Below are 25,439 nucleotides of genomic sequence, written 5' to 3'. Positions count from 1 at the left end.
GCTTGTGCTTTAGGTGTCATATACAAAAAATCATTGCCAAGACGAATGTCAAGGAGCTGTTTTCCTGTGTTTTCTTCTGGGAGTTTTATGGTTTCTGGTCTTACATTTAAGTCTTTAATTCACTTCGAGTTAATTTTTGTGAATGGTGTAAGCTAGGGGTCTAGTTTCATTCTTTTACATGTGAATATCCAGTTTTCCCAGCACCGTTTATTGAAGAGACTGTCTTTTCTCCTTTGAGTATTCTTGGTTTCTTTGTCAAATATTAGTTGGCTCTATATGCATGAGTTTATTTATGCACTCTCAATTCTGTTCCCTTGGTCTCTGTGTCTGTTTTTATGCCAGTACCATACTGTTTTGATTATATAGCTTGAAATCAGGAAGTGTGATGCCTCCTGCTTTGTTGTTCTTTCTTAGGATTACTTTGGCTATTCAGGGTCTTTTGTGGTTCCATACAAATTTTAGGTTTGTTTCTTCTGCCTCTGTAAAAAAATGCCATTGGACCCTCGATAGGGGTTGCATTGAATCTATAGATGATGCTGGGTAGTATGGACATTTTAACAATATTAATTCTTCTAATCCATGAACACAGGATACCTTTCCATTTATTTGTGTCGTCTTTGATTTCTTTTCAGCAGTGTTTTGTGGTTTTCAGTATAGCAATCTTTCACCTCCTTGGTTAAATTTATTACTAAATATTGTGTTTTTTTTTTTTTTTTTTTTTGCGGTACGCGGGCCTCTCACTGTTGTGGCCTCTCCCGTTGCGGAGCACAGGCTCCGGACACGCAGGCTCAGCGGCCATGGCTCACGGGCCCAGCCGCTCCGCAGCATGTGGGATCTTCCTGGACCAGGGCACGAACCCGTGTCCCACTGCATTGGCAGGCTGACTCTCAACCACTGCACCACCAGGGAAGCCATAAATATTGTATAGTTTTTGATGCTTTCTTTTTCAGATAATTTGTTGTTAGCGTACAGAAATGGTATTGGTTTTGGTATATTAATTTTGTGTCCTGCAACTTTACTGAATTTGTTGATTAGATCTAATGGTTTATTGATGGAGTCTTTAGGATATTTTTATAGATAAAATCATGTCATCTGCAAATAGAGACAGTTTCCTTTTCAATTCTGTTGCATTTTATTTCTTTTTCTTGCCTGAGTACTCTGGCTAGAACTTCCAGTACTGTGTTGAATAGGAGTGATGAGATTGGACAGCCCTGTCTTGTTCCTGACCTTGGAGGAGAGGCTTTCAACCTTTCACCATTGAGTAGATTGTTAGCTGTGGGTTTGTCATATATGGCCTTTATTATGTTGAGGTGTGATCCTTTTGTACTTAATTTGTTAGAAGTTTTTAATCGTGAATTTTGTCAAATGCTTTTTCTGCATCTGTCAAAGTAATCATGTTTTTTTCCTTTCATTCTATGAATATTGATTGATTGACCTGAGTATGTTGAATCGTCTTCGCAGCCCAAGAAATAAATCCCATTTGATCATGGTGAATGATCTTTTTAATGTTATGCTGAATCAATTTGCTAGTATTTTATTGAGAATGTTTGACCTGTAGTTTTTATTTATTTATTTATTTATTGTTGGGTCTTTGTTGCTGTGCGCGGGCTTTCTCTAGTTGCAGCGAGCGGGGGCTGCTTTTCGTTGTGGTGCGCGGGCTTCTCATTGTGGTGGCTTCTCTTGTTGCGGAGCCTGAGCTCTAGGCTCACGGGCTTCAGTAGTTGCAGCATGTGGGCTCGGTAGTCGCAACGCGCAGCCCCTAGAGCACAGGCTCAGTAGTCCTGGTGCACGGGCTTAGTTGCTTCGCGACTTGTGGGATCTTCCTGGACCAGGGCTCAAACCCATATCCCCTGCATTGGCAGACGGATTCTTAACCACTGCACCACCAGGGAAGTCCTGGCCTGTAGTTTTCTGTTAGTATCCTTTATTGGCTTTGGTATCAGGTTAATGCTGGCCTCATAAAATGAGTTTGGGAGTGTTCCCTCCTCTTCGATTTTTTGGAAGAGTTTGAGAAGGATGGGCATTAATTCTTTAAATGTTTGGTAAAATTCATCTGTGAAGCCATCTGGTCCTGGGCCTTACTTCATTGGGAGAATTTTTTATTACTGATTCAGTCTTCTTACTAGTAATTGGTCTGTTTTGATTTTCTATTTCTTCCCGATTTTGTCTCGGTAGATTGTATATTTCTAAGAATTTTTCCATTTCTTCTAGGTTGTCCAGTTTGTTGGCATATAGTTGTTCGTGCCTCTTATGATCCTTTGAAATTCTGTAGTATCAGTTGTAATGTGTTTTTCAGTTACAATTTTGTTGGTTTGGATCCTCTTTTTTCCTTGGTCTAGCTAAAGGTTTGTCAATTTTGCTTAGCTTTTCAATGAACGAACTCTTTGTTAATCTTTTCTGTTGTTTGAATTACATTTTTAAGAGATGACTGTGATTGTTCTGTGGAGAACGGTCAGAATGGAGGCAGGGGGATAGGTTAGGAGGCTAAGGCAAGAGATAGGATGGCCTTGACTAGAGTAGTGGCAGTGGGAAATGGAGGCTTAAAGACCGATTTATGAGGTGTAACAGGCAGTATGTTTTGTGTCAGTATCCTTTTTTGTAAAATGGGGATAATCGTAGTATTTGTGGGGTTGTTAGGAGGATTAAACGTGCCAAGTATGTAAAGTAGTTAGTACCGGCACATAGTAAATATCTAACAAGTGTCAGCTGCTAACATTACTCCTGCTGTTGGCTAGATGTGGAGGGTAAAGGAGAAATCAAGAATGACTGTAGGCTTCTGGCCCACGTGACCTGTTGGATGGTGCTAAGGATAATAGGAAAAGCAGGTTTGTGACAGGAGTGAAATTATGGGTTCTGCTTTGGCAGCATTGAACTGCATGTGAGATATCCATTGGGTAGTTGGATGGAAGATGATCTTGGCTGGAGATTCAGATTTTAGAGTCTCCAGCATATAGAAGTAATTATAGGAGGTTAGGAGATCATCCATCAAGACTGTGAGAAGGGAGAAAAGAAGAATGTAGTTCAGAATCCTGAGGGACACCAGGACGCCAGCATTTATAGGACTAGCAGAGGAAGAGGTGGTTGGGAAGGAATGGCTTTTTTTTTTTAATGGAAATGGAGGTTGGGCAAAGGGATAGGCAAGCTGCGTAAGGCAGAGCTGAGATCTGAGTCTCCTCCTCTTCCGTCCAGCTTTCTTCCATGATGCCACATGACCTACCTCTTCAGTGTCATGTCCAGTGACCCGGGCCTCTTTTTCCTAGCTGGATCCCCTCAGCCTAGAATTTCCTTCCCTTTTTCTCTGCTCTATTCAGGCGCCTGGGAAGCCTTCTTTGACCCTACCATGCCCTTCTCTGCTCCCAGGCTATGTTTAGTTTCTGCCTCTGTAATCACACAACCCCCTGTACCTTCCTTGTATGTAGCACTTGCTCTAAGGAATGTAATGGAAGAGTGGAATTGATCTAGGCTCTGGCATCAGATAAACTGCAGTTTAAATCCTGGCTCTATCATTTAATAGCTAGTTGTCTTTAGGAAGACTCCAATATCCGATATCCTCATCTACAAAACTGGGATATCAGTATTTTGTGGGTTGTTGTAAGCATTCCTGAAAATGTATGTAATGAGTGGCATATAGGAGACAACTCTGTAGATGGTAGTAACCATGATTGTTGTTAATGTTGCATTAGCTACTTTTTTCATGTTGCTTTCTTCACTAGACTTTCAGTGCCTTTTTGACAGAAACTGTATCTTTATCATAGTGAATGCTCAGTAATTTTAAATGAACGAATGAAGGAATCTTGGAGGTATTAGTATTATGCATACTGAGGTAGACCTTGTGTTAATAATTTTTATTGTTGACTTTTCCATTTAGAGGTCTTATTGGTTTGTCATTTTTGACATCTTATTTACTAAAAATTCATTTTAACAGAATCTGGTAGCTCAAAGATCAAGAAACCTACCTTTATGGATGAGGAAGTCCAAAGCATACTCATCAAGATGACAGGCTTAGATCTGAAGAAGATTTTTAAGCCAGCTATACAAGAAGCGAAGCCACCAACGTATAAGCTAATGACGCAGGCACAGTTGGAAGAGGTATGTGAACGTAAGAATATTGGTATAATACCTTCCTTTAAAGGATTAAACAAGATTTCCAGGACCCCTTCAGACGCTGGTAGCTGCTCTTCCACAGGTGCTAGTGAGGGGGAGTTGCAGGCACAGAAGTGACAAAAGAAATGTGAGCAGGCAGGCAGAGAGGAGCAGGGGGTATGGCCAAAATTAGGCAGACTGGGCGTGTGGTCCAGGCCTGGCTGTCCGGCAGAGCCGCCTCTGCTCCAGAACCAGCTTGATCAGCCTCCCTTTGTGCTGCCTGTTCCAGCTTCCTTCCTAGAGGAACATTTGTTGTGAGTACTTTGAGGCTGAGGCTTTGGTGAGATTATGAGATCCTTCTGGACAGCGTCCAACTCCAGGCAAGGGTCCTCCTGGAGTCGTGAGTATTGAGTGCTTTGTGGAAAATGCTTTGATGTATGAATATGTGAAGAGCAATAGCTCTTCTTTCTAATTCAAAAATAATTAAGAGTCATAGCAGAAAATTCAAATACCCAATAGCATATCACACGAAGGGCCCCTTTCACCTCTCAGAGGTAACCACCGTTAACAGTATGGCATGGAGCAGTGTGCTCAGTGGTTAAGGGCAGGGGCTCTGGAGTTAAGTTGCCTGGGTTCAAATCCTAGTGCTGCAGCTTCTTAGCAATTTACTTAACGTTTGTGTGCCTCTATTTTCTGTCTCATAAAATGACATAACAGTAGCACTTAGCTCATAAGGTAGTTGTGGGCATTAAATGAGCCAAATTTAATACAAAATATTTAAACACATAGTAAGCACCCAATAAGTGAAATCCTTTGTCCTATTTCAGGCAGCTTTTGTGGCCTGGCTCTGTCTTAGAGCATCCCTTTGCTGTTTTGAGAGTGGTTAAGCCTGTAGCTAGTGCTGTCAGCCACACCACAGAGGCAAAGACCAGGGCCCAGGAGCCCACTTATTCATGGCTACAGCCTCTTCTCTTTGAAGTCTTTAGCATTTTTCATTAGTGTCTGCTTTTGTCAGGTGATCCTTTTGGTCTGTAACCTTGCAGCTTTCCCAAGAAATATTTTATTTCATTAGGCTACAAGACAGGCAGTCGAGGCGGCTAAAGTCCGATTAAAAATGCCACCAGTTCTGGAAGAGCGAGCGCCAATAAATGACGTGTTAGCTGAAGATAAGATTTTGGAAGGAACAGAAACAGCCAAATATGTGTTTACTGATATATCATATAGCATACCACACCGGGTAAGTGTATGTCTAATTGCAAAATGATTTTTATTTGAAATACTGTGTAGAGATGGGCCTGAGGGACGAGGGTCAACATCGTGTGACCCAGCTGTCTCTGAATCTTCCAAACCAGAATTTCTGCGACTGAGTGAGACCTGGCAGATACAGCATAAAGAAGAAAAATGCAAACCAGTACCACATCATCATGTCACCATTTCCTTACAGATTATGGACACAGTATTTCCAGATTGACTGCAGAAAAAGAGACAGGTGTGCTGAGACAGAACAAGACAGAAACCTACCCTCAAACCACAAATAGGAAAGTATCTTCAAGGCAATATAGGAGAAGGGAGATTCTGCTCAAGTTAGACTGATTTCCGTAGCTGAAGCTTTTTAAGATGGAAATTCTTGCTGATGCCAAAAAAACTCAGACTTCCTGAAGGATTTTCACTGTTCAGAGTTTGCAGTAAAAATGGCAGGTTTCCCCAGATAATTTTCAGGCACCACTTCATCTGTTGTAGTTTTTATTGTCTAGCTCCTCTTCCTCTGATTGCCAGTTCCAAAAGAACACTCTGGCACTTACAAAATATATTAGTTGTTGTTTGAGCCTTTTCAAGTAAAGAGCAAAAGAGTAATTTACAGTTCAGCCCACAAAATGCAGTAGAATATTGCATAGTGATAGGGCTGGGAAAAGGGCCACCCTGTACTAATCTTTCTATCATATGTGATTTTGGTTGGAAGACATGATTTGAGCAATGTCCATGTCTGTACATCAATCACCTGTATATCTGACATAATGAACAGGGATCAGAATTTTCATTTTTAATGAGAGTTTTGCTTTTATATATGTTTGCAGTGCTGTGCAGGCTGGTTGTGGGAGCATTCTATAACCTGAGAGGGAGAAAGGAACTTGGAATTCAAATTACCAAAATCCTTTTGAGGAACAACTGTGGTACTTTGCCATCTGCTATTTTTTTTCTATTTGCAGTGCTTGATGAAAGTTTTAATTATATTATCCTCAGAACACATTCAGAGACTCTTAACATCTCTGAAGAGTTGAGTGTCAGTACCATCTGGTTAATTTAAACAGTAATCAGAGGGGTCTCATTTATCTGCTATGTGCAAGGCTCTGTGTAAGTCACTCTGGGTGTTGCAGAGAATTGTAATCCACAGTTCCTGACCTCTTCCAGTTCTGTAACAATATTAACAATATCTGAGAGGTGTTAAGAATCCTGCACGTGATAAATTGCCAGTTGGGTGGTACACACAGTGGGTGGAATTCAGTGGAGGAAGCAGTCCTGTGGCCTGGGATTTGGCAGGCGGACCAGCCAGTCTGACACTTTTGTCTCCAGTATGAGGCATCGCAGAGGTGTGGGATTAAGACTCCACACCTTTGGGTTTGTTCCTTCAATCCCTGGGACTTTAAACATAAATCATAAAGTAGTAAAGTCTGTCTGTGTGAGACTTTAGGATGGGGAAATGAAATAATTCAGAAAGGTTTTATAGCACTTCTTTCTTCTGAAATGGATTTAGATGAATCTCAGGTCACCTTTTTTTAGTTGAACCGTTTTATGTATTGAACCCACTTGAAGGCTATAGATCACATTTAGTACATACTTTGATTTGGGTTTCTGCTTGTCAGAGGCACGGCAGTGATTAGTGAAGGGAGTATCAAATCTCGCCAGGTCTTTGAGGCTTACAGTTATCGTTGAAATCATACAGATGATTGCATCTTATGTTTCCCGGTTGCATTTTATATTGTTGATTGCAGGTTATTCTTATAATGGTGCTTAGTGGGACACTGGAACTAAAAATTAAGTCCTCACGGCCTCATCCTTGACTACGTTTTCTATTTCAGGAGCGTTTTATTGTCGTCAGAGAACCAAGTGGCACACTACGCAAAGCCACTTGGGAAGAAAGGGACCGGATGATTCAAGTTTATTTCCCAAAAGAAGGTCGTAGAGTTTTAACACCAGTAATTTTTAAGGAAGAAAATCTTCAGGTAAGGTGATTTTGGTTTCATAGAGGTAGCGCTGATGGTTTCTTTGTTGAACAGTTGGCTCTGGTGCTGCTGGGCCTTTTGCTTTGATAAACAGACATTTCTAATGATAAGGAGGGTTATTTATCTTGTAATTGGCTTAGGTAGGATTTGAATCCAGGTGTGACAGTTACGAAGCCTGTGTTGTTTCTGCATCCCTCTTGCTGGGCACAGATGTGGCCTGTGTGTGGATGGGCAGGTCCGGCATGGCGTCAGGACAGGTGTTGCACTCTCATGTTCTTCTCATCTAATTCTGTGTGTGTTGGTTTAGACCATGTACAGCCAGGACCGGCATGCTGATGTCCTCAATCTCTGCGTTGCCCAGTTTGAGCCAGATTCTGCTGAATATATCAAAGTGAGTATATTCTACAGTTTCTAAAGTATGGGCTTAAGTATGATTAAGAGTATGATTTTTTAATCCAGCACAATGAGTTAGGTTATAAGCTTTGATACAGGGGGAAGAGAAGGGAAATGCCTGAACACCTATCAAGTGCCTGATGTACACCAGATAGATATTTTCATCCTCACAACCCTTGACTGAAGGATGAGAGAATTTAAGAGAGTTAAGTAACTTGTTGAAAGTTGCACAGCTAGTCAGTGGTAGAGGTAAGACCCAAACTTGACGGCAAAGACTATTCTTTTTTCAGTTAATCACACAGGAAAACAGTTGTTCACGGAAATTTGCCAGAATGCAGTGTATGCATCTTACAGTTCAGTTTAATAAATAATCATATAGTACCTTCCATGTATAAGGTATTGTTGTGGAGGTGTAGGTTATGGCATGAACTAGGATAGGGAGCCCTGTCAGAGTCCACAAATGATTGTGGGGAAGAGTGCTAGTTAAGTATACAGATAATTAGCACTGTAGGTCTAAGATGTTAGGTGCTAAGAGAAGGTTACAACGTGCTCTCAGGCGTCATAGGGTTCTTGAAGAGGGTTCTAGAAGGGCAGGGAACATTATGGCTGGTGGAGTTGGGTGAGGAGAGGTGTTTCAGGTAGAGGGGAAAGTATGAACAACAGGCAGGAAACAAAGTATACTAGAGAAATGGCCAGTCATCTGCTTTGCTTGTACATGCAGTGTATATGTAGGGGAGTGGTTCAAGATTAAGCTAGAAAGGTAGATTGGGCCATATCACAGGTGGCCTCAGATGCTAGGCTGATGAATCTGGACTTCAGTCAGCAGCCTTTTGAACACAAGAATGCCCTCATCAAAGTCCTCATTTAGGAAGATCACTCTAGAAGAACTGAAGGAACATTCGTTAGTAAGTTAGTGTGGGGTAGTTGATTGGATAGGGAAAAAAGGAAGTGGTGGCCCATTATTTCCAGTGGTCCATATATATATATATGTAATAGGAGCTTAATAAATAGTGCGTGGCTGGGCTTCCCTGGTGGCGCAGTTGTTGAGAGTCCGCCCGCGAATGCGGGGGACATGGGTTCGTGCCCTGGTCCGGGAGGATCCCGCATGCCGCGGCTCCGTGGGCCATGGCTGCTGAGCCTGCGCATCTGGAGCCTGTGCTCTGCAAGGGAAGAGGCCGCAACAGTGAGAGACCCGCGTACCGCCAAAAAAAAAAAAAAAAAAAAAATAGTGTGTGGCTGCTGAAGAGTAATTGATCTGGCTATAAATGTTTGGCAGACTTGTTCCAGGCCCTATATACTTTGACAGTAGAGGGCTGGTCTAAATCATATCTGCTGGTTAGTGATAGTGGAGGCCGGTATAAGTAGACCTCGTTTACTGATACTTTCTTGGGCAGCTCACATGCTAGTAGATGTATACCCAGTAATGCTGCTCACTTCTGTTTATTTTTATCTCTCTGAAAAGTTGCATTTTGTGTGGACAGATTCATCATCAGACCTACGAAGATATAGATAAATATGGAAAGTATGACGTTTTACGTTCAACAAGACACTTCGGTGGAATGGCTTGGTATTTTGTAAATAAGAAAAAGATTGATGGTTTACTGATTGACCAGATTCAGAGAGATTTGTAAGTATGATCTTAGTAAGTAAAGAAATTCTTATTATCATTAAACTTGTATTTAATCTATGTTATTTTTCCAGTGATAACAATGTACTGTCCAGTGATAGATTTCACTTACCTCAGTTTGTTTATGGGTTTGTTTTTCCAGTATAATCCAGTTTTCTCAGTCTTTGCTTCTGTGTTGTGTAAACGGGGCTGGATTCTTTGAAAGAGTAAATGGCTTTGGATCTGTACTGTATACCCTGGATATTGACTTATCCCTGGCCTTACTGGTGCTCCTGGATACCAGTGAACTTTCCATATACTTAAAGGGGATTAAATAGGAAATGTAAAGAAGTAGACATAAGCTCTGATGGGTGCTTTTCAGTAAAAGTCATTTAATTTATGAAAATACTCTTGCTTTTGATCCTCCTTGTTTTTGCAAGATTTTTAAGGCATTAAAAAGGTTACAGGTTTTTTTCAAAGTTGTGTGAAACAAAGAATGTCTGTTGTATTTTAGCATTCAACTGGTGTGCACCCAGCCTTCTAGCTGAAATAATACTTTACAACTTGTGATGAACTGAGGAGATTATTTTCGAGTATCTTTCCATTGGTTGAGTTAGAGAAAGGCCAAAATAACAAGGAAAAGAAACCAACACGGCTGTAGTAAGAAACTCACCAGAGAGCTTAGTGATTATTGCCATCTTGAATGTAAGGAGTTTTGACTCAGACTATCCTCCGTGTAATCTGAATCGTTCACACAAAGGTAAGGCATTTGGAACTAGAAGGTTCCATATTGTCTAAGAATTACAGCCCATGTGGAAACAGTGTCATTTCTCATAGAAACATCATTCCTAATGGTAAGTGATTTCCAGGCTAGCCCTCTTCTCCAGCATATGTAGTGTAATCCAATTCAGAGGGCAGAAATATACCTTCATCCCACATAAGCAAGAGGCTGCTGCTGGTCATGAGGATGCTCAAAAATGACTTGCCTTTAGGTGCATTAGCAGTGACATCTCCTGTGAATGAATTTTCTTACAAAGCTTCTCAAATGTAAATATTCTGAAATTATTTTATTATAAAAAGAATTTAACTTTTTTTTATTTTTTGCGCTACGCGGGCCTCTCACTGTTGTGGCCTCTCCCGTTGCGGAGCACAGGCTCTGGAGGCGCAGGCTCAGGGGCCACGGCTCACGGGCCCAGCCGCTTCGCGGCATGTGGGATCTTCCCGGACCGGGGCACGAACCCGCGTCCTCTGCATCGGCAGGTGGACTCTTAACCACTGCGCCACCAGGGAAGCCCGAATTTAACATTTTTTATAAGAAATTAGAGCAACACAGAAATGTACTTCTGGACTTCCCTGGTGGCGCAGTGGTTAAGAATCCACCTGCCAATTCAGGGGACACGGGTTCTATCCCTGGTCCAGGAAGATCCCACATGCCGAGGAGCAACTAAGCCCGTGCATCACAAGCCTGCGCTCTAGAGCCTGCGAGCCACAACTACGGCGCCCACTTGCCTAGAGCCCGAGCTCTGCAACGAGAAGCCACGGCAGTAAGCCTGCGCACCGCTGTGAAGAGTAGACCCTATTCACCGCAACTGGAGAAAGCACATGCACAGCAATGGAGACCCAACACAGCCAAAAAGGAATAAATTTAAAAAAAAAAAATGTATTTCTTTGAAAATTAAGGTTCTTTATCGAGGAGTACTAATAAGCGATATTATAGTAATAATACTCATCACACGTATGCTTTACCTCTGAAGCAGTTCATTTGCATACTGGGAGGGAATTTTGAGTTCCCTGAATTTCCTGATCTGCTTAAGTAAAACTTCCTGTGGGAATGCTGAACAGGACAGTTTGCTGCAAATCCCAGGCTAAACAGTAGAGGGTGCATGTCCTCAGTGAACGGAGCCCAGGCCAGAATTGAGATTCTGCACATTTATTTCAAACTGAAGTTCCACTGTTGGTTTTGAATTGAGATGCCTTTAAAATCTTTGCATGTAAATTTATTTTTTTTTTAATTTCAAATATGGGCTGGGTGTGAAGCTAAATTATTCTGTGAGACACAGGCATTGTACCGTCGCATGAACGTAAAGAAGCCCTAAGCATGACTAAGATATAGAAACCCATTTAAGCTCTTGATGGGTTCACATGGTTATGCTCTAAAGAGAATTACTGTTATCTTTTGTTGTCACGTTTACTGGACTATTAGATTACAACAAACACAACAGATTTATACTGAACATTTAAAAAATATTTTTCCTCTGGAAAGTTTTACTTTCTCACTTCTGCCTTCTCAGTTCTACCAAGACATGGCCTTTAGGGTGGATGGGCCTTGGAATGAGCCCAGAGCATCTCTCAAAGGTCACCATGTCTTGAGAAATTCTTTACCCCACTCTAGAAGGGTTTTTATTTTTCCTTTAACATCTTTATTGGAGTATAATTGCTTTACAATGTTGTGTTAGTTTCTGCTCTATAACAAAGTGAATCAGCTATATGGATACATATATCCCTATATCCCCTTCCTCTGGCATCACCCTCCCATCCTCCCTATCCCACCCCTCTAAGGTGGTCGCAAAGCACCGAGCTGATCTCCGTGCTATGCGGCTGCTTCCCACTAGCTATCTATTTCACATTTGGTAGTGTATATATGTCGATGCCACTCTCTCACTTCGTCCCAGCTTACCCTTCCCCCTCCCCGTGTCCTCAAGACCATTCTCCACGTGTGTCTTTATTCCTGTCCTGCCCCTAGGTTCTACAGAACCAATTTTTTTTTTTTTTTAGATTCCATATATATGTGTTAGCATACAGTATTTGTTTTTCTCTTTCTGACTTACTTCACTCTGTATGACTGACTCTAGGTCCATCCACCTCACTACAAATAACTCAATTTCTTTTCTTTTTATGGCTGAGTAATATTCCATTGTATATATGTGCCACATCTTCTTTATCCATTCGTCTGTCAGCGGACACTTAGGTTGCTTCCATGTCCTGGGTATTGTAAATAGAGCTGCAAAGAACATTGTGGTACATGTCTCTTTTTGAATGATGGTTTTCTCAGGGTATATGCCCAGTAGTGGGATTGCTGGGTTGTATGGTAGTTATACTTTTAGTTTCTTAAGGCACCTCCATACTGTTCTCCATAGTGGCTGTATCAGTTTACCTTCCCACCAACAGTGCAAGAGGGTTCCCTTTTCTCCACACCCTCTCCTGCATTTATTGTTTGTAGATTTTTTGATGATGGCCATTCTGACTGGTGTGAGGTGATAGCTCATTGTAGCTTTAATTTGCATTTCTCTAATGATTAGCGATGTTGAGCATCTTTTCATGTGCTTTTTGGCCATATTTATTTCTTCTTTGGAGAAATGACTACTTAGGTCTTCTGCCATTTCTGGATTGGGATGTTTGTTTTTTTGATATTGAGCTGCATGAGCTTCTTGTATATTTTGGAGGTTAATCCTTTGTCAGTTGCTTCGTTAGCAAATATTTTCTCCCATTCTGAGAGTTGTTTTTTCATCTTATCGTCTCCTTTGCTGTGCAAAAGCTTTTACGTTTAATTAGGTCCCATTCATTTATTTGTTTTAATTTCCATTTCTCTAGGAGGTGGGTCAAAAAAGATGTTGCGTTTATTTATGTCACAGTGTTCTGCCTATGTTTTCCTCTAAGAGTTTTATAGTGTCTGGACTTACATTTAGGTCTTTAATCCATTTTGAGTTTATTTTTGCATAGGTGTTAGGGAGTGTTCTAATTTCATTCTTTTACACGTAGCTGTCCAGTTTTCCCAGCACCACTTATTGAAGAGGCTGTCTTTTCTCCATTGTATATTCTTGCCTCCTTTATCAAAGATAAGGTGACCATATGTGCGTGGGTTTATCTCTGGGCTTTCTATCCTGTTCCATTGATTTATATTTCTGTTTTTGTGCCAGTGCCATACTGTCTTGATTACTGTAGCTTTGTAGTATAAAGTCCGGGAGCCTGACTCCTCCAGCTCCATTTTTCTTTCTCAAGATTGCTTTGGCTATTTGGGGTCTTTTATGTTTCCATACAAATTGTGAAACTTTCTGTTCTAGTTCTGTGGAAAATGCCAGTGGTAGTTTGATAGGGATTGCATTGAATCTGTAGATTGCTTTGGGTAGTAGAGTCATTTTCACAATGTTGATTCTTCCAATCCAAGAACATGGTATATCTCTCCATCTGTTTGTGTCTTTAATTTCTTTCATCAGTGTCTTACAGTTTTCTGCATACAGGTCTTTTGTCTCCTTAGGTAGGTTTCTATTTTATTCTTTCTGTTGCAGTGGTAAATGGGAGTGTTTCCTTAATTTCTCTTTAAGATTTTTCATCTTTAGCATATAGGAATGCAAGAGATTTCTGCATTTTGTATCCTGCTACTCTACCAAATTCCTTGATTAGCTCTAGAAGTTTTCTGGTAGCATCTTTAGAATTCTCTATGTATAGTATCATGTCATCTGCAGACAGTGACAGTTTTACTTTTCTGATTTGGATTCCTTTTATTTCTTTCTCTTCTCTGATTGCTGTGGCTAAAACTTCCAACCTATGTTGAATAATAGTGGTGAGAGTGGGCAACCTTGTCTTCTTCCTGATCTTAGCAGAAATGGTTTCAGTTTCTTACCACTGAGAACGATGTTGGCTGTGGGTTTGTCATATATGGCCTTTATTATGTTGAGGAAAGTTCCCTCTATGCCTACTTTCTTGCAGGTTTTTATCATAAATGGGTTTAAATTTTGTCAAAAGCTTTTTCTGCATCTATTGAGATGATCATATGGTTTGTATTCTTCAAATTGTTAATATGGTGTATCACATTGATTGACTTGCCTATATTGAAGAATCCTTGCATTCCTGGGATAAACCCCACTCGATCATGGTGTATGATCCTTTTAATGTGCTGTTGGATTCTGCTTGCTAGTATTTTGTTGAGGATTTTTGCATCTATGTTCATCAGTGATTTTGGCCTGTAGTTTTCTTTCTTTGTGACATCTTTGTCTGGTTTTGGTATCAGGGTGATGGTGGCCTCTTAGAATGAGTTTGTGAGTGTTCCTGCCTCTGCTATATTTTGCAAGAGTTTGAGGAGGATAGGTGTTAGCTCTTCTCTAAATGTTTGATAGAATTTGCCTGTGAAGCCATTAGAAGGGTTATTTTTATGTACCCTCTCAGCTTTGAGGTGGCAAATGGTAGGAAGGTATTGACTATGTGAGAGCACAGAGATTATTTAGTTTGGGGAAGGCTAGGTAAGTTTTAAGGTTGAAAATTGTTTATAGGTTTCACAAAAGGTAAGTACAAACTGTAAGAATTGAGCTTTTTTGTTATGGCTTCATCATAGATAGTTGTGTGACACTAGATAGGTTGCTGAGGTAGAACCTGACTTTCCTTTTGTTTGGTATGCATAATTGCACATTTGCTTCCCTAGGATGCTGATTTTTAACTGATGGGTTCCTGGGAATACAGGAGGCCTGGGAGTCTTGCCTTGGACTCCTAAAATGCTTCATACAGAGGCATCTGTCTCAATGAAAATTTGTTAGCAGATGTCACTGCAGTGGTGGCACTGAGCAATCCCCATGACCACCAGCCTCCAGCTTATGTAGGATGAAGGTACAGTCACACCCCCCCTGAGTTGGATTATGTTATCTGCTGATGATGTGGGCTGGCTTGGAAATCATCTACCATTAGAATGCTGTCTCTACAAGAAATGATGTTCTGCTTCCAAAAAGCATACAGCCACATTTAGAATATATTCACTGTCAGAAATTGGGCCCTGCCTGTATTGACTCCTGCCCTACCTATCTCAGAGTTGAAATGAAGCCTAAATTAGACAGTATTCCTGAAAGTGCCTTTGAAAATATGAAACTGAAGGCCATAAAAAATTTTTTCTGGCCCAAGGGAAGTTTGAAATGTAATTTAAAGTTTGGCACATTTATAGGACTGTGAAGCAAAAGAAGAAAACAGTACAAACAAAAATTAAAAAAGAAGAAAACAATAAACCTTTTTAACAGTAAACCCTTTCCCTCTAGAGTCGATGATGCCACCAGCTTGGTCCAGCTCTATCACATCCTCCATCCAGATGGCCAGTCAGCTCAAGAGGCCAAAAAGCAGGCGGCTGAGGGATTACATTTAGTTAAGGTAAAGGGACTTTTTTTCACATTAGCTACTGTGTGGTGACTGAGTTGGAAAGAATTTTTAAGTGGGTCATATTTAATGGTAACTAAACAGATTTGTGGCCTTGAACCAGAGTGATCAGAGCTACCATATTTCTTTAGCCTGGACAGTAGAAACAGAGCTGCTGCTGGAGTCCAAGAAGTTCACACAGTGGGGCAGTAGCCCCCTTGTTTTTTGCAGTACTGGCAACTAAGTGGTCAGGTCACCAGCAGGGCGTGGTGGAGGACTGCTGGGTAGTACACGTCCCCAGTGCAGCTTCCTGTCCTCCAGTTCGGTCACATTCCTGTTCAGGTGTCCAGAAGCTGGGAGGGTAGTGCTTGTATAATACCAAGCCTTAGTTGTGCTATCATTTTGGAATTCCATACCTCTCAAAACTATGGGCTAACACAGATGTCTCTGTAAATGTTGAGAGACGATTTTTTTCAGGAAGGGAAGGGGAGACCATTGTATAATTTTCATCTCTAGATTCTAATGCTCAGGTTAGACATGTATTTGTGGATCTGGCTTCTATCCCAATATTACTTCATGCATACTTCAAAGCAGTTACAAAGCTTACTAAGGATAAAAACAACCAGTGATGATGACATCATCGGTGGGGTAGAAAAAAAACCATTCTTTAAAGTGAAAAATCAGTTTGCTAACTCTTATCCTCCAGATTTCTCTTGAACCTAATGGTTTTTATTTTGATCCAGCAATGTCAGGTTTCTTAATTTTTTTCTGAAAGATGGCATCCATATTTGGATACCTCTGGTGTTTAGAATTAGTGTTGCTTTAACTGTGATACTGTTTTCTGTCCATGTAGTATGCTTATTGTTTGGTAATCAGAAAAATACTGGAAATGTGGAAGGCTTTTTAAACTGGGACTTTCCTTTGCTGCTACAGAAATGTTAGTGATGTCTCAAAACTAAAAACTACCAATAGTATATGCTCTATTATTTTCAAACTTTTTTTTTTTAAACAGGTCTTTGCAGAAACAGAAGCACAGAAGGGAGCATATATAGAATTAACACTGCAAGCTTATCAAGATGCATTCATTAGCAATTCTGCAGCTTCCTAAAAATACTTTTTAAATAAATTTCATTTTACTAAATACTGGCTAGTTTTCTCTGTTAATACTGAGCGGTTTAAAAATGTCAAAATTGGGAGTTCCCTCCCTATAAAATTACTTCTTTTGTTTTTTAAGTTCCAAGTAGTGCCTCTATCAGAAATACAAAGAAAAACTTGTTACTCTGCTCACTTTCCTAGGCTACAAGGGGATAACCGAGAAGTACATCTTAGTGCCTGGTTATGAATTTTTCTAATCATGTCAGATGAGTACAGTGTAACAAGAAAGGAAAAAAAAAGTACTGTGCCTCTCTGTGTTACCAAATGGGCCAGTCAGTCGGTAACTTAACTAGAGCCCAGCTTAATGAGGTCAGAGGAGCTGGAGTTTCAGACCCTGATTCCAGAAACGGGTACCTACCAGACAAAGTCAGGGCAAGGCATAAGAAAGCTACATAGAGAGGAATAATGCCATGAGGTCAAGGAAAATGGTTTAGCACGGATATTCAGTTCTAAGAAAAATGTGGTTGATGGTATCTGAAAATACTTATTCAAAGAAAAGAGAATGCGGGCTGATCCCTAGGTGAGGTGTAGTTTTGGCTCAGCCTTCTAAAACTAGAATCCTATTTTCATTATGCAGAAAGGAAACTTTGAAGTATCTTCATTAATTCAAAAGATTTTATGAGATATGGTCTTAATGACAGTATGAAAAAAATCAAAGCCCACAGCAGTCTTAGTTAACAAGGAAACATTGTGATTTAGATGCTGCACATAAACTCCTCCGAAGATGAGGGCATTGTGCTCCCAGTGGGCCACAGCATCTGCATATAAAAATCTAAGGAGTTTCTCAGAGTCCAAAGCACTGTGGTCAGGGTGATGATCAATACCTGTCCATAATAATGATCTGTTTAGTTGAGTAAATGGGAAACATTATTCAGTCATCCAAAATATCTTCATCCAGGTTGATATCTGTTGTGTCAATATCTTCTAATTCCAAATTATCCAAATCTACTTCCAGTTCAAGTAAACTCTGCAAAGAAAAGGAAGAGGGTGAGTAATATAGTTATATAGTACTGTGTTAAAGCAAAGTTATTAAAGAAGAGTTATCTGTGATTCATGAACCAAAGAGGACTAAAACAACAGTCAAAAGGGGGCATTTTCTCATTTCAGAACCCCTGCTCTGAAACTGATTACATCACTTAAAACGCAGAGGCCTGCACATCCTGCAGACATTTGCGAGGAGGGAGGGTGAGGCTGGGGTCCAATAGGAAGTTGGGTATGATGTCCGTACCTTTTCTTCTTTGTTGTCTGTGTGGGGGGCCACAATAACAGGAGTAGGAGAAGCAGGTTTCCCATCAAGTTCCTGAAAACCCAAGTAGAAACACACATAAAAACAAAGGAATCTGTTTAGGAATTTGAAATTTTTCCCAAAGAGAAGGCAGACGAGGATTAGGAAGTGGGAAATGGTACTTAAAATCACCAAATCTCAGCCAGACTTTCTCATGTCTGACTGACCTGCTGAGATGCAGATCTTGAGGGCTGAAAGCCTTTTGCCTCTTCCATAACATTTCTTTCTTCATTTGGCTATCAGAGAATAAAGCAATGATGAAATGAGATATTCTGAAAGCATAAGTCATCTATAAACTTGGCCTAAATCCCAGATACTAGCTCCTAATCGAACCATAATGTATGTGGTGCAGTTCAAAACCTTAAGTCGTGAATGCCTTTCCACCCCGTAGTCACACGGGATGAGGCACCCCAGGCACTCACCGTGACAAGTGGGTATTGTTTGGCTGGCCACAGGTCAGCATGTGTTTCCTTCACCCATTCTTCTACAACGAAGGCTTCTTTTAATCCAGGAAAAAGGTTTTCATATTCTGTTGGATCAGCAAGGGATTCTGCTGCTTTCTGATTGACTTTTGAGAGATTTTCTCTCCAGAGTTTCACCACCCTATTACAGATATCATAGAACCATTGGGAGACTGTTAGGGGCTCTGTTTTTATCTGAAACATTTCTTCCTAAAATGAAAAGTCTGTACCTTGAAACCTGACTGGGTAAGTAAGTCCGTGCCAGGAAGGCAGCTTCTGGCAGTCGTCCAGTTCTAATCAAGAGCTCCAGGCAAGCATCAAGCCTAAAGATTAAAAAGGAGAGGCACTGTTACCAAGAATAAACGCTATAATAATGGCACTTAACACATTAAAGAAATGTGGGTTTAGTGCTGGCAAGTCAGCACTCCCTCTCCAACTCTCACGCATACACCTCTTTTCTGTCACCGAGCCACTAACTTGTCATCACCAGTGTGTTACATAACGGACTCCAGGAGTGTGAGAGATTTTTCAATCTCCTTAACTTCCCTAAGAAGAATCTAAAGGGGCTTTTTAAAACAAGGAAGCTTAGATGAGCACATTTAAGGGCTTCAGAATATGAAGAGCAGAAACTCGGTTTCACAAATACAGTTTTGAGGGCAGCATCTCTAACATGGACTGTGCTGGACAATCCAGTGGTGCCCAGTAGGAAAATATCCAGGTGTCCATTTTCTTTTTTTAACTTTTTCTTGGGTAAGTTTGATAAAGTGGATAACATGCTTTAGAACTCAGAATTTTTTGGATTTTAGGAAGTACATATACCATACGTTCCATAATACCCTCAGCATCAGAGTCACACACATCAGTATTCTGCTATAACACATGAATACTAAATGCAATAAAAACAAACCAAGTGGCATAAAAGCAACTAATAATAACACTTCAGCGTTTAGGCCAAGTTTTGCCACCAAATAAAATATTCTCAGAATGTTTTTGGGTTTTTGAGTTATTGATAAGAAATAGTGGACCTATTCTTACAGGTATATAAATTTACACATACATATGTTATAAAAAACACATTCAAAGTTTCTATGATTAAGTGCGAGGTTTAAAAAGTATGTAGGGCAAAGTTACTGAATACTTTTGTGTTTTATTTCATCATATGGTCAACTAATGATCTGATATGCACTAACTGCTAGACTTTTTAATACATGACATTTTTATGCTTTACAGTTGAAATCAAATCTAAAAGTAACTGGCATCCTCATCCGCCTTATTTTTGTTGTAAGCAGATCAGAATTATTCAACTTGGGTAAAATCACCTGCCGTTCAGGTACCAAATGAAGCAAGCAGCCCAACAGCCTCCTGCCTTCATTAAATAAAATACCTTTGCCAGTAAGTGGCAGGGCTGTTGAGAAAGGGGTTTACCATTTCTCCCAGTTGAGCCTCCCTGAGCAGCTCCTTTTGCTCGAACATCAGACCTAATGTTAGTGGTAAGAGCATCCTTTGCTGAAGAGCATCCTTTGAGTTCTTCCAAAGCAGCACTGTCCTCCTGCCTGCTCCCGTCAGCGGCACCACTTGGCCAGGCATCAGCGCTCTCTCCAGGGTTCCTTCTTCATGCTCCTCTCCAAAGACCACCCCTGAAGTCAGTGCTTTATTACTGTGCCCACCTCTTTTAGACCTTGGGTTAATACTTACTTGCCCTGTAAAAAGTAGCTCATGAATGCCACGTTATTCTTGCCGTCTCTCTCCGCACCCTCTGCTAGCTTGTTCACCATAGTAGCATTTCCAGAGGCAGTGGCCAAAAGCAACAGACCCCCATAATCCTGTGCATGGTGCAGGCACTCCTGGGCTAGGCCAAACTGGCATTTACTAATGGCAAGTTCAGCAAGTTGTTTCCACTTCTGTTCTGACTGTAAGAAAAGAGATTCCACATTAAAATATCTTTTAAATAAACATTTGAATTTCCAACATCAATGTTATTCTGTTAGTCTGAACATTACTGTAATAACAATTTTATATTTTCTATAATTATAAAATACATATTTTATATATACTGAGCTGTGCTTAAGTAGGTTCTATCAAATTAAGAACGGAATGACAAAATGTATAATGAGGAAATTGAAATTATTCACATACATAAGATTAATTCAAACACAAATTTAATGCTGCATGTGAATAATCGTCAGCCCATTATATTTTTATTTTGTAATTACACAGTGAAACTAAAACTAACGAGTTTTAAGGTAATTAGACTAATTATTTTAAGGAACGATTTAATACCATTTTTTGAAAGCAGAAAAAACTTTTTATGTCCTTAAATATTTAATAATAAACATTTCTGTCATTTGTAGCTTCTCAGAAATCAAATAAAATGCTGCTCATTTGGATGATCTTAACATAGCTAAAATTTATTTAGTACATCTGAAATGAATTTACCAGTAAATGCTAGACTTAAACCACAACTGGGAGCCCTCAGTACACAAAATATACAACGATCCATAAAAATGTCATCAAACTGTCTCAAAATGTCAAAACCCTTCTTTAAAACCAATATCTTCCTCACTAGTTTGGGATATTGGCAAATTACTGCTGTGTCTGCATCCTTTTAGAGTTCCAGACTCCTTTATCTACTATCTTCTAGCTTTCCTTCTCTTCCAAAACAGATCTCATGTAAGATTAAAAAAACCCCACTTTTTCTTAAATTAGAATGCTAAGAATATATTAATAAGAATATAATAATATATATCTCCAATATAATCCATTTAATTTATGCAAAGATAAACGTAATTCATTTTTTAAGAAGACCAAAGAAAGGCAACAACCTCACCAAAATGAGTCACTAATTTGCATTTCAGAAAACTTTAAAACATAACTTATAGTAAACACATGTAAGTACCTACTGACCCTTCCATCAGTTACAAAAAATCATAAATTAGTACATACCTCTGCTTCCACTGCTAATTGGTACGTAATTTTTAGTTCTCCAAGCTGAAGAGCAAGTTCGAAGCGATGCTCAGGGTCTGTGGATACTGTAAGAGCTTGCTGCTTGAAGCCCTAAACAGATAAAATACGTGTTTATGTACAGAAAAACCTGTGTGTGTAGTCTACATATACAGTGCACACACATGGCAAACAATCCATTGCTCTCTCAAACTAAACAGGCTGCTGACACTGGAAGCCCCATTACTTAAACAAAGTAACAAATAAAAAATGCTCTTCAATTAGAAGACAGAAAAATTAAGGAGTTGTTAAATTAACTGGTAAAAAACAGGGCAGACAAAATTCAGTCACACAACATCTACTGTTTTCTAAGCAGTGGGAGCTGACCAATGCTTGATAAACTCAAGTAAAACAACAATCAGTAAAATTTAGAAATGTAAAAGTAAACGAATGTCAAAAAGAAAAGGATTTTGGAAAGTTGACTGAACAAGAGCCACTTCAAAAAGAGAAAGACAGACACAGTGGTGTAAACCTAGCTGTCCATAATCTCCGAGCTGGGCCTTAGAGATCTAGTCCAGTGCTTCAGAGAAAAGGAAGTCGAATGTAAAACCTTCCAATTTTCTATCATCTGCAGGTCATTTAGCAAACATTTTGCCTTCAGGTCCTGATATTGATCTGGTGTCATTACCTATGCCTTTACTGTTGGTCTCATGTCCAGTTTACTCATGAGCAAGTATTCCAGAGCACAGAAGTCTAAAACTGCCTTCCCATGCTCCAGTCATCAGCAACAAGCTTTTAAACCAACTACTGTAATTACTATATTAGCCTCTCCCCCAAGACAAACAGGGCTGATGGGGTCTGCCCTATGGGTAAGTTCTTCAGCTCCAGGGATGTGGTATATGACTTCCTCAGACTGAGAGTGAATGCTCTGTTAGGGGGTGGTCAGGAGGGAGAAGCTGGACAGCTGTCTAAGTTCTGTCTGGGTAGATATTCAGCATTGCTGTATCACTGTGTTTAAAATAACTTCCCAGACTATACAAGCTGCCCCTCCCTTCATTCTCCCAGGAGTACAATGTAACAAGGCATTCTGAATAATCTGCATTACTCCCTTTTTTCCCTAGCACTGATGTAGACAATATAAAATCCAAGAGTGGAGGTTGGAAGATCTATAGAACTAGTCAGATATAGGTGAGGGCAAAGCAGATGAAATGAGGTGGGCTATATACACTTACTTTTGCTTTCCTGCAAATCCCCACTGAAATGACACTTAGGGGGTTCTTTTTTAAAAGCATAAACTCCCAAGGACACACATAAAGGCAGCAGAGACATGAGTAACAATTTTGGAAGCTTGAAAGCTGGTGGAGGAGTACAAACATTCAAGTTAAAACACGAGAGAGGACTAATCCCTAAATCAGGAGTGAAGACAGCATAGAAACAACCTGATTCACACCTCAGAATCCCCAGAGGTGTCTTGTGAAGGGTAGTGCTAAAACCAGCAAATAAACATAACTGCCTGAAAGTCTATATAAGAAGCCGTTAGATACCCCAGGTCCCCACTCCTCTCCCTGCCCCGACCTCTCGACACACACAGAAGACAGGAATCTTGTTCTTTGGAGAGAGTAAACTAGAGGGTCTCCAGTCTGAGGGATCCCTGCACACCAAGGGATCCCTGCACACCCAGAAGGAGTGCTGAGTGGCAAAAGGAAAACAGGAGATTATAAGAATAGATGTTGACACTAAATATTTGAAATACTAAATACTGAGACACCAAGTCATATTCTGCTCAGCCCGCACAAGGATGGTGATTGGGGAGCTTCTCTGTAAACTAACGAGTCAAAGGGGTAAGACTTAAAAATGCTAAAATGTCAACGAGGGCCATATGCCAGCCTGAACAGTGCCTGGTACAATATTAAGTGCTCATTAAATTCACTAAATGAATAAGTGAAGAGTCATTAAATTCATTAGATGAAGATACTGATACTAATTGAGGCTCCCCAATCAAAAGGCCCAGCCACATCACATATTTTTAGTCCAGCCAATAAATTCACCCATAAACTCAGATCTTTTGACCTGCTTCTTAGACCTCCACTCTTAAATGAGTGCCCAAAGATCATCAGATACCTGAGGAAAATCTTTAAAAGGAAAGACAGAGATCAAAATGAACCAATAACAGCAATCTGAAGAAAGCATACCACATAAGGGGAAAAGAAAACTCAACAACAAAAACTATCATTCATACCCTTACACAGGGTATGAAGACAAACTCTGATCCATAAACAAGATTTAAAAAGTCCAAGAATAACAAAAAGAGAAAACCAGTGCAAGAGGTCCAACATCTGAATAACAGTTGCACAGAGAGAATATAGAAAACGAAGGAAGGAAATCAACAGAGAAATGATTCAAGAAAATCTCTCAAAAATGAAGGAATGACCTATACAGTAATGATGAAAAATCTGAACGTGAAATCAAGAAAACACTCCCATTTACCACTGCAACAAAAAGAATAAAATATCTAGGAATAAACCTACCTAAGGAGACAAAAGACCTGTATGCAGAAAATTATAAGACACTGATGAAAGAAATTAAAGATGATACAAATAGATGGAGACATATACCATGTTCTTGGATTGGAAGAATCAACATTGTGAAAATGACTCTACTACCCAAAGCAATCTACAGATTCAATGCAATCCCTATCAAACTACCACTGGCATTTTTCACAGAACTAGAACAAAAAATTTCATAATTTGTATGGAAACACAAAAGACCCCGAACAGCCAAAGCAATCTTGAGAACGAAAAACGGAGCTGGAGGAATCAGGCTCCCTGACTTCAAACTATACTACAAAGCTACAGTAATCAAGACAGTATGGTACTGGCACAAAAACAGAAATATAGATCAATGAAACAGGATAGAAAGCCCAGAGGTAAACCCACGCACATATGGTCACCTTATCTTTGATAAAGGAGGCAGGAGTGTACAGTGGAGAAAGGACAGCCTCTTCAGTAAGTGGTACTGGGAAAACTGGACAGGTACATGTAAAAGTATGAGATTAGATCACTCCCTAACACCATACACAAAAATAAGCTCAAAATGGATTAAAGACCTAAATGTAAGGCCAGAAACTATCAAACTCTTAGAGGAAAACATAGGCAGGACACTCTATGACATAAATCACAGCAAGATCCTTTTTGACACACCTCCTAGAGAAATGGAAATAAAAACAAAAATAAACAAATGGGACCTAATGAAACTTTAAAGCTTTTGCACAGCAAAGGAAACCATAAACAAGACCAAAAGACAACTCTCAGAATGGGAGAAAATATTTGCAAATGAAGAAACTGACAAAGGATTACTCTCCAAAATTTATAAGCAGCTCATGCAGCTTAATAACAACAACAACAAAAAAACCCAATCCAAAAATGGGCAGAAGACCTAAATAGACATTTCTCCAAAGAAGATATACAGACTGCCAACAAACACATGAAAGAATGCTCAACATCACTAATCATTAGAGAAATGCAAACCAAAACTACAATGACATATCATCTCACACTGGTCAGAATGGCCATCATCAAAAAATCTACAAACAATAAATGCTGGAGAGGGTGTGGAGAAAAGGGAACCCTCTTGCACTGTTGGTGGGAATGTAAATTGATACAGCTACTGTGGAGAACAGTATGAGGGTTCCTTAAAAAACTACAAATAGAACTACCATATGACCCAGCAATCCCACTACTGGGCATATACCCTGAGAAAACCATAATTCAAAAAGAGTCATGTACCAAAATGTTCATTGCAGCTCTATTTACAATAGCCCGGAGATGGAAACAACCTAAGTGTCCACCATCGGATGAATGGATAAAGAAGATGTGGCACATATATACAATGGAATATTACTCAGCCATAAACAGAAACGAAATTGAGCTATTTGTAATGAGGTGGATAGACCTAGAGTCTGTCATACAGAGTGAAGTCAGACAGAAAGAGAGAGACAAATACCGTATGCTAACACATATATATGGAATTTAAGAAAAAAAAATGTCATGAAGAACCTAGGGGTAAGACAGGAATAAAGACACAGACCTACTAGAGAATGGACTTGAGGATATGGGGAGGGGGAAGTGTTAAGGTGTGACAAAGCGAGAGAGAGGCATGGACATATATACACTACCAAACGTAAG

The 25,439-nt window shown here is 40.0% G+C and overlaps 2 protein-coding genes across 3 annotated transcripts in view; one reads left to right on the top strand and one right to left on the bottom strand.

Moving 5' to 3' along the window:
* Positions 1 to 16,555, top strand: part of MRPS22 (mitochondrial ribosomal protein S22) — a 29,042-nt gene extending 12,487 nt beyond the window's left edge. For both annotated transcript variants that reach the window (XM_033404121.1, XM_004278970.2), the window contains exons 2-8: positions 3,926 to 4,089; positions 5,156 to 5,320; positions 7,161 to 7,304; positions 7,612 to 7,695; positions 9,179 to 9,324; positions 15,321 to 15,429; positions 16,427 to 16,555. In XM_033404121.1, the coding sequence (XP_033260012.1) occupies positions 3,926 to 4,089; positions 5,156 to 5,320; positions 7,161 to 7,304; positions 7,612 to 7,695; positions 9,179 to 9,324; positions 15,321 to 15,429; positions 16,427 to 16,522 (908 nt within the window). In that variant the 3' untranslated portion in view covers positions 16,523 to 16,555. The remainder of the gene's footprint in view (positions 1 to 3,925; positions 4,090 to 5,155; positions 5,321 to 7,160; positions 7,305 to 7,611; positions 7,696 to 9,178; positions 9,325 to 15,320; positions 15,430 to 16,426) is intronic.
* Positions 16,556 to 17,164: 609 nt separating this feature from the next.
* The window catches only part of COPB2 (COPI coat complex subunit beta 2), a 31,119-nt gene continuing 22,844 nt past the window's right edge, over positions 17,165 to 25,439 (bottom strand). Inside the window, exons 16-22 of the mRNA XM_012536425.3 lie at positions 21,259 to 21,369; positions 20,011 to 20,225; positions 18,546 to 18,638; positions 18,277 to 18,457; positions 18,022 to 18,090; positions 17,798 to 17,869; positions 17,165 to 17,536 (exon numbers count right to left, since the gene is read on the bottom strand). Coding sequence (XP_012391879.2) covers positions 17,441 to 17,536; positions 17,798 to 17,869; positions 18,022 to 18,090; positions 18,277 to 18,457; positions 18,546 to 18,638; positions 20,011 to 20,225; positions 21,259 to 21,369 — 837 coding nt within the window. The 3' untranslated portion in view covers positions 17,165 to 17,440. The remainder of the gene's footprint in view (positions 17,537 to 17,797; positions 17,870 to 18,021; positions 18,091 to 18,276; positions 18,458 to 18,545; positions 18,639 to 20,010; positions 20,226 to 21,258; positions 21,370 to 25,439) is intronic.

This window comes from Orcinus orca, chromosome 5 (genome assembly GCF_937001465.1).
Source record: "Orcinus orca chromosome 5, mOrcOrc1.1, whole genome shotgun sequence".
In the NCBI taxonomy this organism is placed as follows: Eukaryota; Metazoa; Chordata; class Mammalia; order Artiodactyla; family Delphinidae; genus Orcinus; species Orcinus orca.
This window is presented reverse-complemented; position numbering and strand designations above follow the sequence as displayed.